This window comes from Arvicola amphibius, chromosome 1, assembly GCF_903992535.2.
Source record: "Arvicola amphibius chromosome 1, mArvAmp1.2, whole genome shotgun sequence".
In the NCBI taxonomy this organism is placed as follows: Eukaryota; Metazoa; Chordata; class Mammalia; order Rodentia; family Cricetidae; genus Arvicola; species Arvicola amphibius.
Window position 1 is genome coordinate 170,522,597 of NC_052047.1, and position 19,632 is coordinate 170,542,228.

At 45.6% G+C, this 19,632-nt stretch overlaps 1 protein-coding gene across 1 annotated transcript in view; it reads left to right on the forward strand.

The window, feature by feature from the left end:
* Positions 1 to 19,160, forward strand: part of Pdcd1lg2 (programmed cell death 1 ligand 2) — a 64,770-nt gene extending 45,610 nt beyond the window's left edge. Inside the window, exons 4-7 of the mRNA XM_038317721.1 lie at positions 781 to 1,041; positions 3,822 to 3,830; positions 6,852 to 6,987; positions 19,007 to 19,160. Coding sequence (XP_038173649.1) covers positions 781 to 1,041; positions 3,822 to 3,830; positions 6,852 to 6,987; positions 19,007 to 19,043 — 443 coding nt within the window. The 3' untranslated portion in view covers positions 19,044 to 19,160. The remainder of the gene's footprint in view (positions 1 to 780; positions 1,042 to 3,821; positions 3,831 to 6,851; positions 6,988 to 19,006) is intronic.
* The last annotated feature ends 472 nt before the right edge of the window (positions 19,161 to 19,632 follow it).

Below are 19,632 nucleotides of genomic sequence, written 5' to 3' on the forward strand. Positions count from 1 at the left end.
GTGATGTTACTATTTGTTACTTTCCAGATATGACCTAAGATTGCTGGATAGTCTTTGTGCCCTCCAAATATCTCCTTTTAGTTTCAGATATCCATGTTCTAGAAAGTAGGGAATCTCATGTGAATAATTCATTCAGCATATACTGCGTAGAACATGTCTGTATTGAGAAGTAATAATAAATATGCCCAACTCTTAATTATTACAACTCATACATAGATCCTGATTTTCCTCCTCCTAATCTCAAAGATAACCAAGGGAAAGGGGAATTTTGAGTAAATTGTCTACTGACGGTGTCTGAAAAACTGATCTTTTGGAGTTATTTACTGGTAATCATGTCTCTGTCTTCTAGCCTCTCTCCACCCCCTGATTATGGGACAGTTTAGAATATAAGAAGCTGCAGAGTATGTCATCTTAGCATAGTTTGTAAGATATAAATTTGAAGCCTTCCTATTTTCAAACATTGGGTCTACCAGTCTTTGTTCTGACTTTGGACACCATTCTCAACATACCTGTTGTCAATTAACCCCAACAAATGTTGGAGATATCAACAAAGCATCTTCACTGTGTTATATAAATTAAACTATTCAATTTATGCAAAATAATGTACCTGGGACATAGAACGCATGTATGTATGTGTATATATATATATATATATATATATATATTTAAAAATATATACATACATATAAAACCTAAGGTCGTAGTGATCATTTTATTTCCTCTTGCATTGAGTAGCTTGCATTCTGTAGAATAAAACATCTTTTTTCTCCTATTGTCCAGCTTCTTACAAGAAGATAGACACTCGGATCCTACAGGTCCCAGGGACAGATGAGGTGCAGCTCACCTGCCAGGCTAGAGGTTATCCCCTGGCGGAAGTGTCCTGGCAAAACGTCAGTGTTCCTGCCAACACCAGCCACATCAGGACCCCTGAAGGCCTCTACCAGGTCACCAGTGTTCTGCACTTAAAGCCACAGCCTGGCAGAAACTTCAGCTGCATGTTCTGGAACGCTCCCATGCAGGAGCTTACTTCAGCCATCATTGGTCCTCTGGGTAAGTGCAGTACCCATTTCCTAGTCCTGCAATCAGAGTTCAGGTGAGAAACAGAGAAGAAGGCATTATAGATCCTTCAAGAGGTCAAGGTAGAATCTAGAAGAGTTCCAAGGATAGAACAGGACAACGATCTCAGCTGAGCAAGAGTCTTCACTGTTGCAGAGGACCACCCGGAGAAGGTAGCTGCGGGGACAAACTTGTTGCAGTGCTGAATCTGAGCAGCTTCAAGGGAAGTCTGTGAATGGCAGATTCCCCACCCATACCTCAGGTCCTCCATTATCCTGCTGGTGTCTCCCATTGGCTGAACCCGGCAGGAGGTTGGAGAACAAAGACATCTTTCCACAGGTTTCTTCCAGATAGGTCAGCATCTGGATCTCAGAGCATAGTGTTACAGTATAGAAAACAATCTGGAGAAGCAGTAGAAACATCCCACATGATTCATATCCAGAGCAACCAATGAATAGCATGGGCATTGTTCTGGCTGTACTGCTGGCTAATTGGGTATGTGGCATCACTGAGAAACTAATCTCTTACAAAAATCATTCATTCTGACTGGCTAGTTTTAGAAGTGGGTTTCATCCTTTTGAATTTCTGCACCATCAAAATTTGAACCTATTTGGACAAACCAGTAACTTTTTGTGCCAGGTACGAACATTCATTTGATAACTAAAAGCTATCCACTAGGAAAACAACCATTTCATAAAAGACAGAATTTTTTTTCCACTACGTATGTAGTTCTTATTGCTCCCATATCAAACTGCCACAAATGTAAAGGTTCAAAACAATAAAACTTTATTATCTTATAACTTCTAGGGGTTTGAAGTCTAACATAGGTTTCACTGAGTTCTAGTTGAGGATTATAGATGTTCTAGGAGATACTGCATTGTCTTGCCCTTTCCAGCTCCATCATCTATATTACTTGGCTTGTGACTGGTTCCTGCTTCTTCAAAGACAAGAGTCACATCACCCAGCCCTCTACCCCTTTTATCGGACTCTTCTATGACTCCCTCTTTCTCTTGAGCCTTGGGCTTTATTAGATACCTCTAGCTATGTGTCCAAAGAGGTTGAGATTTTGTTGCTGCAGAAATCTAAAGGATGAGATTCACTTTCAGAACCAGCTAGCATGGCCACTCAAGTTCTGAATCATTTAATAAGAGACAGACTTTCTTGGAAATGTCACCCAAGCCAGTTAACTGGTAGCACAGCCAGCAAAACAACAGAGATCCTACTCACTTACAGCTCTGAAAAATGCTTCCAGTGGAAAATGCCTGCTTGGTCAATGTTGGACAGAAGGGAAAATCCGTTCTGTCCTGGCAGCATTGCCAAGAGGATCATTGATCAGCAGTGATCCTCTCGCCTGGGCCTCAGGTGGTTTTACTTTTTTCAAAGAATGCTAGTTTTCAGTTTTTCAGCTATATGAATCATTGGTTGGGAGGAAACGTGATTATGAAAGGAGTAAACTTTCTCTTTCTTCTTCTCTGGGGTTACTTAGAGCAGGCAGGGGAGGGGGAGCAGAGAGAATGCTCACCACAGGGAACTAGCTCCCATTCCTGTGTTTCTTCTGCTTAGATGGAGGGTTCTCCCCCTCCCAGTGAGCGGCCCAACCTTTCTCCACCTCAGCACAGGGACCGATCTTGACTGTGTAAGCAGGACTTGAGCTAGTGTTCCTCCTCCTGGAGTGGGACAGGTGGAGGACTTCTTTGGTTTGGCAGATCTCTGCGGGCAGCCTGGCAGATCCAAAAGGATTCAGTTCAGCAGCAGGGGACACTGGTCTTAAGCCAGGGAGTTCTGACCCAAGAGAAAGCAACCGGTCGATACGGGAAACAGAACTGACAGAAAACTCGTAGAAAGACAGACAGACAGACTGACTGACTGACTGACACACACACACACACACACTCACACACACATACACACACAAAGACAACCAGGAGTAACCACTGCACATTCATAAACCTGATGGGATGGGGACTTAAGGAATGCCTCACATGAGACACTGGATCAGCTGCAGTATCTGTTTACCCTCTCTTAGATGTAAGAGCATAAGGTGCCTTTACCAGTCTTACCTCCTGAAGTCACAGACCAGGTGACTTTCTAACTTGTTTCCCTTTGAGGTGGAGATGTCAGACTCCTCCAATGCATTAAGCATCTATTGATCGAAGGGAGCCCTGGGGACTCCAGACTCAGGTTTTGCACCCAGAGGAGTCCCCTGAGGACAGCACTCTTCCTCATTCAAAGGAGCTCAGAGACCCCATCTTGAGGTCTGGTCTCTGGGACCTCCAGAAGTGTTGTGGGGTATCCACCAGAGAAGAATGATTAGACATGGGCTTAAGCCAATAGAAATTCTTTATTAGCCAGTTGGCTGCTAAACTGTGTGTTTAAGATCCCAGTGTAGCCTTGAGCCTTTTGCAGGGTGAGTTTTTAAAAACAAAAACTATACTCTGGGTTGACATACTTCAGTTAACAAGAGCAGTTAGCCAGAAGCAGAACTACAGAAGCCCAAAAAACAAGGTTAATACATTTAGAGACTTTCCCAAAACCGTGGACTTGGATAGACATGGTTTTTGTTTTCCTTTTGGTGGGTGGTATTTTCTATGTGCTGAGTTTTATGACCTGAATGGTACTTCCATCATGGAGTCAGTTGTGCTAAGGTCTGGGGTCTGTAACAATATCTGTCTCACTTCCATACCTTCTTTATGCTGTAAGTTCCTTTCCCATAAAACAACATTATTTGGCAGGCCCCAGGCTATCCTGCCTCTAAGACAGCTCAGAGCTTCAGAGTCAGGCTCTCAGCCTGTTCACCAAGATCTTTTTACCTATGTTACTTTCTTAAGATCTTTTATCCGCATCACTAGCTTGTTTTCCTCTGTTATCTTTTCTCATTTTTTATGTGTATTGTCCGTGTGTTTTCATCATTCACATGGGTCTCCTTTATGTCCAGACCGGAGTGAAAACAGATTGTTTTGCTCATGAGGAGCGCTTGGTGAACGCTGCAGTGTTAGGTGGCAGACACCATCGTGAAGACCCCAGCTCCCTCATCTCAGTCCCTAGTCCGTGTGGACAGTTAGGTCACGGACAATGCCCTGATGTGTGACACACAACAACAGCAGAAGGATAACCACAGTCACGCATTCCCCCCCACCAAGGGATCCTGGCTTCTACTTCTTAAAGGCAGTGTCTGCTGACTTAGAACTCTCCTATTTCTGCTCATTCTCGTAAACCAAGTGGTTCCCCGACTGCTGACCGCTGTGAACCACGTCAGACTTCTCCAGAAGTCAGCTAATACAATGATGCAGAAATGAGAGTTCAGGGGTGGGAGGATGGCTGCCTACCACTCGGGACAGAAGGCTGAACATACTGAAACCTGGCCAGAAGTTACAGAGTTCTCAGTCATCTTCCTTCAGACACAAGGTTGTCCTCAGCCAGTTGCTACATTTCCATTGGGAAATGTAACTGGACTAGATTATGAGGGACTGTTAACTACTGGATGGGGCTGGCAGAAAAGTCCTCCTGGCACATCTGGAAGAGAATTGAGGCAGCAGAAAAGAACATGGACTCTGAAAGCAGACAAATTTTAAATGCTGTTTCTGCTGCCTCTTGGCTTCAGAACGTGAGCATCCTGCAGGGCTGTCCTAACACACAGTCTCTCAGGGACACAACAAGAGTAAATAATGATATGTTTGTTAAAACGTTCCTGTGAGACTAAAGGGTGCAATGCAGGAAAACTATGTCACCTCCAAGCAAGATCCCTGCCTTCTTTCTGAGCACCCAGGACTGTGGTAAGAATAGGACAGATGTCTTTCCCATTGTTTATCTCACCAGTGTTGAAGAGAAGGCAGCTCTCTTAAAATAACGTAGAAGACTGTGTAGGCTAAGCTGACATCATGAAGAGGTAAACATGCAGTGACTCAAAGCAGCCATGTGGTTTTCCACTACCTAATACTCAGAGATAGAAATTGATCTAAGCAGCTAAATGACTACATTCTATGAGACATTCAGCGACCCAAGTTATTTCCACCTTGCTACTTTGACATTCTCCTGGAGAGTGTCCCTGCTGAATCGTCAAAGCAGGGCTGTTGCCAAACCCACGTTTCTGCTTTCAGAGAGGAAGGAGCGGCGTTTTAAGGTCGAGATCCAGAAGACCCATTCTTGATCTGAACTTAGTTTATGTTCCTCGCTCCACCTAAGTGCTGGCCTCTGGGTCTGGAAAAGCATCTTTGGGAACCATATCTAGTAATAGCCTAGCCCTGGGAGGGAGGGAGGGAGGGAGGGAGGGAGGGAGGGAGGGAGGGAGGGAGGGAGGGAGGGAGGGAGGGAGAGGATGAGAGGAATGGCCAGCAGGTTGCCACAAGGTAGCTATTGATCAGCTTGGTGTACTAGATAGTCTGTTCATCCCAGGAGCTTTGACCGACACCTCTCGTGCAGAGATGCTAGGCTTCATACAGGACTGAGGGATGACTTAGGTACCACCTTTGTCCTCCAAATACAGTCTAAGGAGGATGGAGTCTTTAGGGATGAGCAGAAACTCCACACATGGAAGGGTCTGTGAGGAAACCTGAACAGAACAAAGGCTCCCAAAGGTACTGACATGGGGGCCTGACTCCACGCTACACGCAGCCCGCACTTAGTAGTGAAGAAGCAGTGTGACACTTAGCGTTTTCGCAACATGGCTTAAACAACAGGCTCTTGTCTTTTTCATTCTTAGTGATCACATGCTCTTGGATGAAGATGACTCCTCTGGAGCCTGAGCTTTGGGACACATAGATCTGGGGCTGCAGCTCTGCCGTTTCCTTGGAAACAGTGACCATAGAAAGATTGTTTATCATCCCTGCTGTTCTACAATGACTCGGGACTGAGTGGTGCCTAACATTTTCTCAGCTAGACTATTCCATGGTTCTCAGCATTACAGAGGGAGGGTCAGGAGCAGAGCAGCCAGCAGTTCAAGCCCTCCTCCCTGAATAGTTTGGTACAGTTTTTCCTGATACAGCAGTACTCCATGAGGCAAAGTTCCAGTCTCGGAAACAGGCATGGCCTAACTTGTGTGCCCATTCATTGGCAAATTGTGAACATCCCTGTAGCCCCTCCCCTTCTCTCCATCTGGCCAACCTGAAGGTACCCAGAGTTCTGCAAGGGTGTCCCCCAGCCTCTAAATTACCCTACTCTTCACTAGATGGATGCTGTCCTCAGGAACAGCACCTTCGTTCGTCCAGACAAGCTAAGGGTGGGTCAGTGGTAGTCATTCACACCAAGACCCGAAAGGCTTGGTTTAATATGCCACCACTGCCTGGATGTTCTGCTCTTTCCAAAGGAGCTTGCTAGTCTTTCAAACCCAATAAGTAGTGGTATAGATTTCTAAGCCCCTGAGTTCTTATCCGTGATGGAGAAAATCAGATTTGGAGCTGAGGGTTTTTCCTGCTTGGATGAGAGAGGTAGGGTGATGAAGAGAAAGGAAATGGAAACAGAGGCAGAGACGGGGGTGGAGGTGATGGGTTGGGGGATGGAATGACGAAGTGGCAAAAGGCACAGGGTCTGGCCCAGACAGTCTGGAGTGGGTCTCAGCTAAATCCTCCGCTGGCTGACTTTGGGGAAATTCCTCAGCCTCACTTTTTTTCACCAGTGAAAATGGAGATCCAAGGAGAGACTTCCTCACTGGGTGGTTGTGGAAGGAAGTGAGCTTCTACGTGAGAAATGTAGACCGAAGGCTTAACCCTGTGTCTGTGTGGTGGGGACCCCTCCGAAAGTCACCCCAGTCTGTGTGGGAGCGGCCCTGTGATGGGGTTTTGGTTCTTTCCTTCACCCAGGTTGGACTGAGCCCGAGGTCACCAGCACATCAGCACGGCATGTTCTCATCCCGTCTTGCATCGTGGCTTTAATCTTCGTAGTCGCGATGATAGCCCTGAGAAAGACGCTCTGTGGAAAGCTGCATTCTAGACATCGGTGAGTGTCTTACAAACCGGGAGTGGAGGCGTGAACCCCTATTTGACTCACAGCTGCCCGTGGCCTGCCAGTCTTTCCTGAAACACTTCAAGCCTAGGAGAGCTTTGAGACTACCCTGGAGACTTTTTACCTCAAGAAGAAAATGGTTCAGTCTTCAGTGAGCTGAACCCAAACCCACATACACACGGTTTTTTTGTTTTGGTTTTTGTTTGTTTTTTTGTTTTTTAAGGGGATGCTCGTTCCTGGGCTTCAAGAGTTTGCCTTGTACTCTGAGCCTCCAGAGTGCTGTCTTTTGGGTCAGATAGGCGGCTGTATCGAATTAACCAGGCTTGCTCAAGAGTAACAGGAATACTTTAATGGTTAAAGGAGGGAAAAACTTACACTACAAGAATAGGAGTTCCGAAATCCCATAAGGTGAGAGAGCGCATGGGCGCCTGGATCCCCTGGTTTTTCTTCCTGAGGACCAGGTCGCCACGCCTCAAATAGCTGTGATTGGTTAACAGGGTTTACCCATCAGGCAGCATTTGCTGGTGAAAGGTTGCCAGGAGCCTCTCTGAGGATTCTGTTAGTCTTCATCATTCTTTTTCTCGTTCTGGGCATGAGTTGGATTAAACTTTCATGGTCTCCTAGGAATTCACCCCTTCTGTCTGGGTGAGGAGTAGAGAGAGTCATGGGAACCTTCTCAGTTTGGGGAGGTCCTTGTGAGCATCAGCTTAGCCTGGACCTTCTATCTGATCCTATCCTTTTGAATCAGACAGGGCTGGGGATGCCTGCAGCCTCTAGTCCTAAATAGAGAGGCTCTTGTGTCCGTCTGTAGTCTGTCTGTTCCTCACTTTCTGGAAGGAGCCAGTCAACAAAGACCCCAGCCTGTCTGCTGCTTTCCTCAGTGGCACCGAGGCGACACCCAGTGAACTTCTCACTAGATTTGTCTGTTAAAAAGGAAATGGCCTCTTTGACTAATTTATTTGGAGTGGGCAGCACCAGCCACAGGGAGGAGGGGTTGTCATCCTGCACTGATAGTGATGTCACCCGTGTCCTCATCTGTTGAAGTTCCCTCTGTTTTGTCCCCTGTACTTTGCGGGCATTATCAGAGCTGATCACAAAACCTTTAACTGTAGAGTTCAAGGAACTGCTGTCAAAAGAAAATAAGATCTCAGCACTCAGGGGGAGGTGGAGACTGGAGGATCGCACTGTCAAAGGCAGTGAAACTTAGCCTCAGAAGAAAAAAAAGGGAAGTGTGAGGAGGAGGAGGGAGAAAAGAAGAAAAGGAGAGGAGAGACTGGTGAAGGTGGGGGGAGGGAAGAGAAGGAGGGAGAACAGAGAGAGAATAAAGGAGACAGGAGAGAGAAATGAGAGGAAGAGGCAGAGAGACAGGCAGGAGTTTTGTTTGGTTTTGTTTTGATTTTAAGTAGACAGGAAGGGAGCAAAAGAGTAAAGAAAGGCAATACTGAGTTTGCTCAACAGGACTTTCTGTAAACCCTTGACCTCAGACCGCTGTGCAGGTGAAGTGATCTCCCGAAGTCACACAACATAGACTCAACTGCAGATCCATAGGTCTGTTGAACTCTAAAATTTGTTACCCTTTTGTGACAAAAGAGTTTAATAAAAACTAACCATCTGGATAGTATCAGCCATAGCAGGGAAAAACAACTCTTCATCTAAAGAATTAAGTGGGTTGTCATTCATGTATTAGACCAGTCACAGAGTCAGATTACAGATCCGTGGCAGTGACCTGTCACAGAGACTAGATTTATAGGATTTACTAAACTATGAGTTTCTGTGGAATAATCCTCTTGTGCACTAAAGATTTGTCCAGTAGTCAGGCAGGAAGTACAAAGAGGCCACCAGACTCAGCATGATGGGAAGGAGAACGGTGGAGTCAGAGGAGTCACCAGCCAGATGCAGAGAGAGCCAGATGGGCACTCTGCACTGAGAAAAGTTACCGCTAAGTGGCAGAGCATATATAAGGAATACGGGTTAACTTAAAATGTAAGAGCTATTGGCCGAGCATTTATAAGTAATATTAAGTGTTTATTTGGGAGTTGCTGGCTGGACTTCTGCCCATAGTGGGTAGCTTAAATGAATGGGATTCCAAAAAGCTTGGCAAATGGTGTCTGAACACGCAATGACCAATAATCAATTCAAAATAAATTTATAGTGAATCTGGGGTGTTTGGCAGTGCTTACTCATGCTTCTGAACCTGCAGCACACTTGGCACTGTGCATGTTGTCAAACAATGCAACACCAAGAGATGCTGCGGATACACCTTCGGTCTGATCTGAGACTACTGTGTGCTATGATTTGCAGGGTTTTTCTTGTACATACAAAGCCTTATTATCTTACTGAAATATAATGCTTTAATTATGAAAAAATTAACTTTCTTTTTTAATTTTTTATTCATTTTACTTACCAATCACAGTTCCCCTCTTACTCTTCCTCTCTTCTCACTTCCTCCTTCTTCCCTCCCCCTCCCTGCCCTGTCCCTGCCCACCCCATCCACTCCTCAGAAAGGGTAAGACCTCCCTCACGGGGAATCAACGGGAATCGACGAAGTCTGGCACATTAAGTTGAGGCAGGACCCCAAGCCCCTCCCCCCTGCATCAAGGCTGAGCATGGCATCCCACTGTAGGGAATGGGCTCCAGAAAGTCAGCTCACCACCTGGGATAGATCTGGTCCCACAGCCAGGGGCTCCCCAAACAGACCAAGCTACACAACTGTCACTGGCATGCAGAGGGCCTGGTTCTGTCCCATGCAGGCTCCACAGCTGTCGGTTGAGGGTTTGTGGTTTCCCATGTCTCTTGGTTCAGCTGTCTCTGTAGATTTCCCTGCCATGATCTTGACCCCTCTTGTTCATATAATCCCTCCTCCCTCTCTTTGACTGGACTCCCAGAGCTCTTACTTTGTTGTTGTTTTTTTTTTTTTCAAAACAGGGTCTCACTATTTAGTGATAGTTGTCCTGGAACTCACTATGTAGTCCTGGCTAGCTAGGCTCTCCCTAAGATATACCTGCTTCTGCTTCCAAAGTGCTGGAATTAGAGGTGTGTACCAGTACACCACACAAAACACTTTTAATATTTTTCTACCATCATTCCTCAGCATGTATCAAACTCATATAACTTTGTATTTAGTTTCATTAGATATTTTATTTTTAAAAACTTTTCATTCTTGGCTTGCATATCATTAAAACATTATTAAATAAAATTTGTTTGCTATTAGGATAGAATTTCCAACAATTTCTGAAATGTCCCTAATATACTTCTGCTAATTTGTACTGTATATTTATGTGTTGATGTTCTCCACATTGATAATTATAAATACAACCAAGTCATTAGTATACAAATTCTCTTTCATCTTTAATGAATGGTAAAATCACACATGCACAAAGAATTGCTTTTAAATAAGTTAGTTATTTATTACAAGTAAATGCTTGATTTCTGTAGTTACCCCCCCACACACACACACACACTCAGAATTGCATAAAATTTTCTTGGTGAAAAAGGGAGTTGAAAGAGGAAAAAGTTTGGAACAAGTCTTCAGATCTTGAGAACCATGTTTCCCAAACTCTGGGCAGGTTTTTTGTGTGTGTAACTTTTGTGTGTTCAATTTTTAAAGTGTTGTTTGTTGATACTTTCATAATATACACTGTAAATAATTTTTTTTTTTTTTTGGTTTTTCAAGACAGACTTTCTCTGTAGCTCTGGAGCCTGTCCTGGAACTCGCTCTGCAGACCAGGCTGCCCTGAACTCACAGAGATCCGCCTGCCTCTGCCTCCCAAGTGCTGGGATTAAAGGTGTGCACCACCACCACCCGGTGTGTAAATGAATTCTTAAAAACTGCAATGGAAAGCCAAGTATAGTGATGCATGTCTTTAATCCCCAGGCTCTGGAGGCTGAGGCAGGAGAATTTATAGTTTGAGATCAGCTGGGGCTACATAGTAAGTCTGAGGTCTGTATGTAATGAAAAAACACAAGGACATAGTAGTCCCAACTTTTATTTGTATTTTATCTGTGTATATGTGCAGGTGTGTATGTGTGTGTGTACATACATGTTCATGCATGACAGGGTCACATGTGTATGCCTGTGGGTAGAACACAGATATCAACTTTGGGTACCACTCCTTGGGAACCATAGACCACAAAGAGTATCCCACCGGGATCTGAGGCTGGCCACTGAGGCTCAAGGATGCATTTATCACCCAAGCATGTGCTACTACACTCAGTTTTTTACACGGATGCCAGGAAGCAAGCTCAGGTCCTTGCACCTGTGCAGCTACACTATTTCACCAAGTTATCCTCCCACCCCTACCCCCAATGTTCATTATAGACAACAACTAAAACACATTTCAATAACAGAAAATAACAAGATAACAAAATAATTTTATAAAAGTTTCTGAGTTTTAGTTTCAAATTTTAATCCTCAGCTGGTTGGGAACTGGTAACTAGCAGCTGTCCAGCCACCACCAGCCTGAGGACTAGATTGCAGGTGTCTCAGAGGGCCACGTCAGAACTTTATAAGAATCTAAACCAAAAGCCCCAAATTTTGGTTTCTGGTTGCTTAAGGCCCCTGGAGAACAGCAACATTGACCTCTGGCAGTAAGGAGGCTGCCGCTGAAAATGGCAGAACTCCAGAATAGTTCCCCTGAGTTAACCACTGGGCTCCTTTTAAACAAAAACCCTTTTGAAGAAGATTTTGGCTATGGCTATGTTATGGGATTGACCCTTGAAGCCCACACCACGGTCAGGATGGTCAGGATGGAGTCAATAAAGCCCCGACCGGCAAAGAAGCAACAGGAGCCGTGCGGGACAGTTCAGCCAGCTGAGTGTCAAGTCCTGGAAGAAAATCTGATGGGGAAAGAAGCAATGCACCTAGAGGCTAAGGAAGCAATGCACCTAGAGGCTAAGGAAGCAATGCACCTAGAGGGTAAGGAAGCAATGCACCTAGAGGCTAAGGAAGCAATGCACCTAGAGGCTAAGGAAGCAATGCACCTAGAGGCTAAGGAAGCAACACAACTAGAAAACCTTGATGGTAACAGTAACTCAGCATGCGCACTTGGGGTTTGTTCTCTGCCTGACTGACATCAGGTGACTACCTCATATGTAAATTAAACCACCACGCCTTATGTTCTACTCCAGGACAGGCAGGTACAAAGTGTCAGTCAAAAAGGATGTTCAAACAAGCCACCAGGAGCCTACTATTATACATGCCGTATTTAATTTTAACCTAATCTATGTATTCATATGATTTATATGTTCATATTAAGGAATTAACTTAGAGTTACTCTACATAGGGGTTAATGATAATGGTCTTCCCAGAAGCCATAGGCTGCCAAACAAAAAGTCCAGGGGAAGATGTAAGACAGCTCCCCTCCAGCTGCTGCTTGGGGATATCCTGGAGACTCCCAAAACAAGACCAGCTTACGGAAGACACAGGACTCAGGAATATTAAGTCAGTACTGACCTGAAGCTTCTTCTCCGCGGGCCAACATTCATAGTACCACAAATACAATGCAAACTTCAAGTGAGGCAATAACATCATCACATTCTGATTGGATTTAAGGCCCAGTCCACAGGAGGAATTGTATGGCTGGTACTGTATCTGAGTCCAGGAACCTGTGATTGGAGAGTTTGTAAGCTCTGAGGGTGAGCCTACTACAATGATTTTGCTAAGAGGACAATAGTATCATATTGCTCTCTAAATCTGTATCTTTAAATTCATAGATTGGTGCAGCTCCCAGACCTCACCATGAAGTTTCTTTATACAGTGGACCATGGTTAGCTCAGACACTCACAAGTGCTCAAAGTTTAGAGAATAATTGTCCGTGGAGAGCTCAGCTACAATACGACATCTAGATCACACCCCCGCCCCTTTAAGTTTATGGACTGTCATAATCAGGGTTTCTACTGCTGCAATGAAACACCACGACCAAAAAGCAAGTTGGGGAGGAAAGGGTTTATTCTGCTTACACTTCCATATTCCTGTTCAGCATCAAAGGAAGTCAGGACCGTGGACTGGGTGGTTTTGTGTGTCACAGTCACAAACCTAGAGTCATCAGAGGGAGGAGCCTCTGCTGAGAAATGCTTCCATGACTGTAAGGCATTTTCTCACTTAGTGATCAATGGGGGAAGGTACAGCCCATGGTGGGTGGTGTCATTCGTAAGCTGTTGGTCTTGAGAGTTATATTAAGGTAGACTGAGCAGGCCATGGGAAGCAGTTCAGTAAGAGTTCCCCCACCCCATGGCTTCTGCATCAGCTCCTGTCTCGAGATTCTGCCCTGTTTGAGTTCCTATCCTGACTTTCTTCAGTGATGACCAGCAATGCTGAAATGTAAGCCAAATAAACCCTTTCCTCCCCAACTGGCTTTTTGGTCATGGTGTTTCTTCACAACAATAGAAAGTCTAATTAAGACAGGTAGGAACTCAAACAGCACAGGAACCTGGAGGCAGGAGTTGATGCAGAGGCCATGGAGGGTGCTTCTCCATGACCTGCTCCCCATGGCGTTCTCAGCCCGCTTTCTTATAGAACCCAGGACCACCAGTCCAGGGATGGCACCTCCTCTGTTGATTACTAATTAAGAAAATGTCTTACAGCTGGACCTTATGGATGCATTTTCCCAATTAAGATTCCTTCCTTCAAGATAACCCTAATTTGATTGTCAGGTTGACATAAAACCAGCCAGTAGAGAGACCATGAAGGAGGAGAAAACAGATTGTAAGAGCCAGAGGCTGGGAAGGACAGACACAAACCCGTGTCTTCTGGACATTGATGGGACTGCTGTATTCATGAATCCACAGCAGCTATGGCTACCTGAACATGACCCACACCAGAGGGAGCATTCACAACATCCCAGCATGGAGCAGGGAGGGGCTCATGAGCCCCCACACCCATCTGAGAAGTTACTGACAGTTGACGTCTTCTGGGGGAGGGAAAAACCTGTTTTCTTTAAGGGTGTGGACCCTGGTATGGATGGTTCCTTATCCTGAGTAAATGGGCAGCACACATGAAGACACAGAGTTAGGAGGGCTTGGGGGAATAGGGATGGATCTTGGAGCAGTATGGAGAGATGAATGTAATCAAAATCCATTCTATGCATTTATGAAACTCTCAAGGAATCAATAAGGCATATTTTTGAAGGTGGAAAGGGAGGAGTAATGCTGAAGCTAGACATCTCTGGGATCTTTGCTTGCAGACAGTGAATTCCACCACCACAATACAGAAGTGAACAGAACTATGAGCAAACATGGTTTTGCTTTCTTTCTCATCTCCTCTATCTCAGCTTGAACTGGTGAATTCAATTGGCCCCCAGTATTCATGGGAATTGGTTCTTGCCTGACTTACATTAGTGAACCCTCTAACTTTTTGGTAAAACGGCCCAGTATTTACAGATCTACACCTGCACGCAGGCTTGAAATCATTTTGATTGCTTAAACTCTCTGTTGCAGTGCAAATGCTTTGCAAACAGCAGTGACATTGTGTTGTTTGCAATGACAACAGGCATGTATTAGTTACTTTTCTCAGTGCAGCAACCAAACGCCAGACAAGAAGCAGCTTAAGAGAGAGGTGTATTTGGGACCATGGGCTGAGGGGCTGAAGTCCATCATGGAAGGGAAGGCACGGCAGTAGGTACCTCCATAGCAGTGGGAGCATGTGTGACAACGGCTTGCTCACTTCTCAGTTCCACAGGAAGTACCTGAGTGACAGGAAGTAGGAACAAGCTATTAACCTCAAGGTCAAACCCCAGTAACCTACTTCCTTCGGCTAATTCTTCCACCTCATGGAGGGTCCGCACCCTCCCGGACGGCATCACAAGCTGGGGACCACGTATTCAAACCCAGGAGCCTGTGAAGGACATTTCTCCTTCAAATGGTAACAAAAGGTCTGTAAATGTCTGCTCTAGGCTGTTTCTAGCCTACCAGAAGCATGTTTTTCGACTCATTGAGAAAGTGATAGGAAAGGAGCCTCGAGGAAGGCGACACTAGAGGCATGGTTGGGTGCTCCAGTTTCATAGCTTCCAGGTTGGCACTGTTTCTGTTTTGTTTTGCTTCTCTGCCCTCTGGAGGCCTCTCTCATGCAGAAGTAGGGTGCTGTGACTGTCCACCCTGCTCTCAGATGGACCGTGGGTGGAGGAAACTTAGGTTCTATGCAGAAAGTGGGGCAGGTCCTAGGGACTCCAGCAACTTCCAGGGACCCCTCCACCAGGCCTGGATGGATAACAGTTGTTTCCCTCGGTAACCTGAAAATGTTAGGGGAGTTTAAAGCATCTAATTTTGAGCCTCCAAATGTGGAAGGCTCTGGGAAGTTCAGTATTCCTTTTCTAAGAGATATTCTTATTTCCTGTGTTATAAAACACGTAGTTTTGCTCTTTCGTATTTTAAAGCCCTCAGTTTAAGGGTCCTGTTCTACATTGATTTAGCAATGTCATTACCACCAAGACAAGCTAACCCAGTAAAAGTCCCAGCTCCCATACTCTCCGTAGATGCTTTCCGTGAAATGCATTTTGAGAAGCACACTATGTGGCGGTGCCAGAGTGAGTACCCACATGCTCTCCCTTTCTACCGCTCGGCAGCTCTGCCTCTAGATCTGCCGGAATCTTCGGATAGTCTGCAGTGTGAAAACAGCTGCCCAGGCACCCAGTGGTGCCTACCGTCTGTTCTCCCAGTCATCCCCAGGCGCCCCGTCAATGTGATCACAGTGTTGCCATATTAAATGTGCCACCCTCAGTCACCTCCGTGGGTAGATGTGAGATGGAAAATGTTGTCGGCTGCTTAAAGTGTGGCTTTAGCAGTGGACTCTTGATTTTACGCCTTGTCTTAGTCAGGATTACCATGGCCGTGACAAAACATCACGACCAAACAGCAAGCTGGGAAGGAAAGAAGGGTTTATTCTGCTTAGGCTACTATACCACAGTTCACTATAGAAGGACATCAGGACAGGAACGCAAACAGGACAGGAACCTGGAGACAGAAGCTGATGCCGAGACCACGGAGGGGTGCTGCATACTGGCCTGCTCCTCATGCCTTGCTCAGCCTGCTCTTTTATAGAATCTAGGACCACCAGCTTGGGGTGGGCTGGGCTCACAATGGTCTAGGCCCGTCCTTATCAATAACTAATTAAGAAAATGCCCTACAGCCGGATCTTATAGAAATATTTTCTCAATTAAGATTCCCTCCTTCCAAGTAACTGTAGTTTGTGAGTCACATTGGCATAAGACAGGTCAGCACGTTCCTGGATCTTAAGAATATCATTTGCTCAGAGAATAATCATTGTAAAGCTGTATGCTTTACTTATGAAATAGTAAGATGCCATTTTAATACTTAAAAGCTAGGAAAAGAAAAATTATCCACGAACATTTAGTGTGGAATGTTTGTTTCGTTTTGTTATTTTCAAATATTTTCAACCCATTGTTGGTGGACCCAGTGGGTGTGGAATATGGAGATACAGACAGGGCAGTTGTATCTGGTTGTGCTAATTAGTTCATGGAAGTTGAACAGGATTGGTGTAGACAGATTCTTTAGTTGGTAGCATTTCTACCAAGCTTGTTCTTGCAGTTGGCTTCGCTCCATGTCTTCGTTGGAGAGCAAAGGTGGCATCCATTTCAGGCCAGAAACAGTCCCGCCATTCTTGGTCTGCATCCCTAAATTCTCATAGCTGGTACTGCATGGCAAGTCCGTACCGGTGAAGCTAGACACGCAGTCAAACTTCACTAGTGAGACAATAACTCAGTTGGGGTACAATTGGCTGAGGGTTTTACAGCCAACAGGGATTAAGAACTATGTTGTGGGGCTGAGCTGGGAGCAGCGCAGGGTTAATGAAACCTCTTGATGAGGGTGACAGGCTCCCAGCTGGTATTGGTGACAGAGAAGGGATGGCCTGGGGGTGTCAGAAGGCAGGGTGTTATGCTACTGCAACTTGGTTGAATGGAAGGTGTAGGGCTTGGGAAGCAGTGCTTCTGGGATCAGACAGGCTTGGGTCTTGTGGGACAATGGGAAGTCTAGCTTGGTGGAAAACCACTTCTTTTGTGGTCTAGCAGTGATGTGGTATGGCACTTGAGTTGACCAAAGTGATACAGGAGAATCAGACTTCGAAATACCTTTGTGTCAGAAACTCGGGATATTCTAGCTGCTCATTTTAGAATTCTGCTGTGGATAGCACCACAATTCCAAAGCTACCAGTTGTGGAAACAACCCTAGAAAGCCTTTGGCTCAACCATAAGAGATGGCAGTCATCAATACAAACGGGATGAAAGAAAGTCACCATGGGCCTTCAGCCCTTTGCCCGTGTCTACCAACAGCTGGTCTGAAAGTCGTGTCTGTGGGCCCACAGCCTGGGCACAGAGCCAAGGAGAAGACACGCAGCATAGGTCAGCTCCGTACTGAAGTTTGATTATACTGAGCTCTGAGTCAGCAACTCGATATGCCTGACTCAACAGTTTCCCATCAGCCCTGGCAAGCCTGATGAAAATATCTGTTTCTTCAGAAATGAAAATCCCAAGGCAAAAGGGTATCCTTGACCCAGAGGCACCTGCTTGTGTAGGTCCTATAGGCTCAGTGTCTTTCAATAAGTGACTCCTTCAACTGCTCAGGATGGACCAAATGGGATAGGCTGAGAGCAAAGGTGAGAAGCTCTGATTTCCAGCCAGCAGGTGGTAAATCGGAAGGCAGGCAGAGGTGACTAGAGAGGGAGTAGGGACGGCGGTCATGAGGAGAGCACAGCCTGCTAGCTCCGCTCTGGCTTGTCACTGCCAAGCAGAAGGAAACGAAGATGTTTAGGTAATGTCTTCTGGTTATTAAATACTAGAGGAAAAGATTTTAAATGTCAAATTAGCCAAATCAGATACACCCACAGGGGATCCATCTGCAGTTAGTGTCTGGGATAGGGGTGAAATACCAACAGCCAGCCTTAAGGCATGGGTCATTGGGCAGAAACAAGGATTTGAGAACCCAAAGGACACCTAAAGACGAACTCAGTCTCCTGAATGCCTCATCCTCTCCCATGCCCACGTGTAGTGCAGTATTAAAACTTCCTAGTTGAGTCAACAGTACCATGAGTATCTTGTGACAAGCATTTATCCCTATAACCAGAAAAGCCTCAGTCCTTCTTCTTATCTGACATGAAAAATGAGGTGACTAGGGCGGAAGGGAGAAGATAACCAGGAAAACTGGGCCCTGGTGTTGGGGGCCAGGCTCTCTCCAGAGAAACAGAGCCTGGGGTGGAGGCAGGGGAGTGAAAGAGGGAAAGACAGGTAGATTCGTTTTAAAGGATTGGCACCCCTGATAGTGGGAACGGTGAGGCTGTGCTTTGTGGAGTAGGCCAGCAGGCTGGAAATTGAGGCAGACTTTCCATGTTACAATCTCCAGGCAGAGTTTTTTCATCTCTGGGAACCTGGCTTATACTCAAGTCCCCCCTTGATTGGAAGGAATCTACACTTTGGGATATAATCTGATTAAAGGTTACTTGGTACTACAAGTTAATTACATCTATAAAGCTCATGGCAACATCTAGACTGCCACTCAGTAAGACAATGGGTGCTGTAGGCTATCTAAGTAGATTGAGCAAATTAACCAAGAGAAGAGAGAGCAGTCTTGGCCATGTACTTTGGCCTAGTGAGTGGGGTAAGTCAACTTGTAACTGCCAGAGGCTTTTAAAACAGAAGTAAAGGACCTGGGAATGGTTCAGTGGTTAAGAGAGCTTGTGACTCTTGCAGAGGACCTAAGTTCAGTTCCCAGCATCTATGTTGAGCAACTCACACCCGACTGGAACTCCAGCTCCAGGGCATCTGACACGCTATGAAATGTTTCGTCATAGCGCAACTGTCTGTGGCCATAGAATTGGCGAGGGAGGGGAGCCTCTTGTAATGATGTTGGGAAGAAAATTAGACTGGAGTAATCCATGGTAGAGAGAAGGGCATGAATGACTTTTTTTTAAAGTTCTTTCTTCCTCCAGTCTATTTTGAGAGTTCACATATGCTCTAATCGGAACAGTGATTTCTTTATTGTCCTGTTTGTTGTCTCCTTTTCCCAGATCTGGACCTGTGGCCTTGGAGGTTGGGATCATCTGATGGGGACATCTTTTAGAGGCTCTGGACTCTGAGTGAAGATCCCTTGGCCTGAAGAAGCTGCCCTTTGCACGTTTCAAATGCTATGGACGATGACCCGGCATTTCCATCAGGAGTGTGCAAGACTGACAGCCTCCTTGCTCCCAAGACTCCATCCGGACAAGCACAGCCGCACTTTAGAAAGCCAGCACTGGAATCTTGGCCTGAGGCCCCGCTTATTTTCCCCTGGCTTTCCACGGGGAGACATGGAAATTTCCAGTTACTGAAACAGATTGTCATAGAGTTATTTCTAGCTGTCATTTCCTCTGGGGGCTGGAAGCTCCAGATGGTTTTGTGTAAACAAAGTCATGACTGATGTGTTTCGCAGCTTCCTAGAATCCTGGCAGCCTCTGAAGCTCTAATCAACAGGAAGCAGTTAAGCACACATTAAGTGCACAACCGCAGGATAAGACATTTGTTTCAAGGCTTTCCTTTTTTAAGGTCTGAGTCACAAGGCATTTGTTTTAACCTGTAATGTCACTATGTTTACTGGTGTTTTCTCTTTCAACTACATCTCTCCTTAAAGCAAAATATTGTAGGGTGTTGTTGTTGT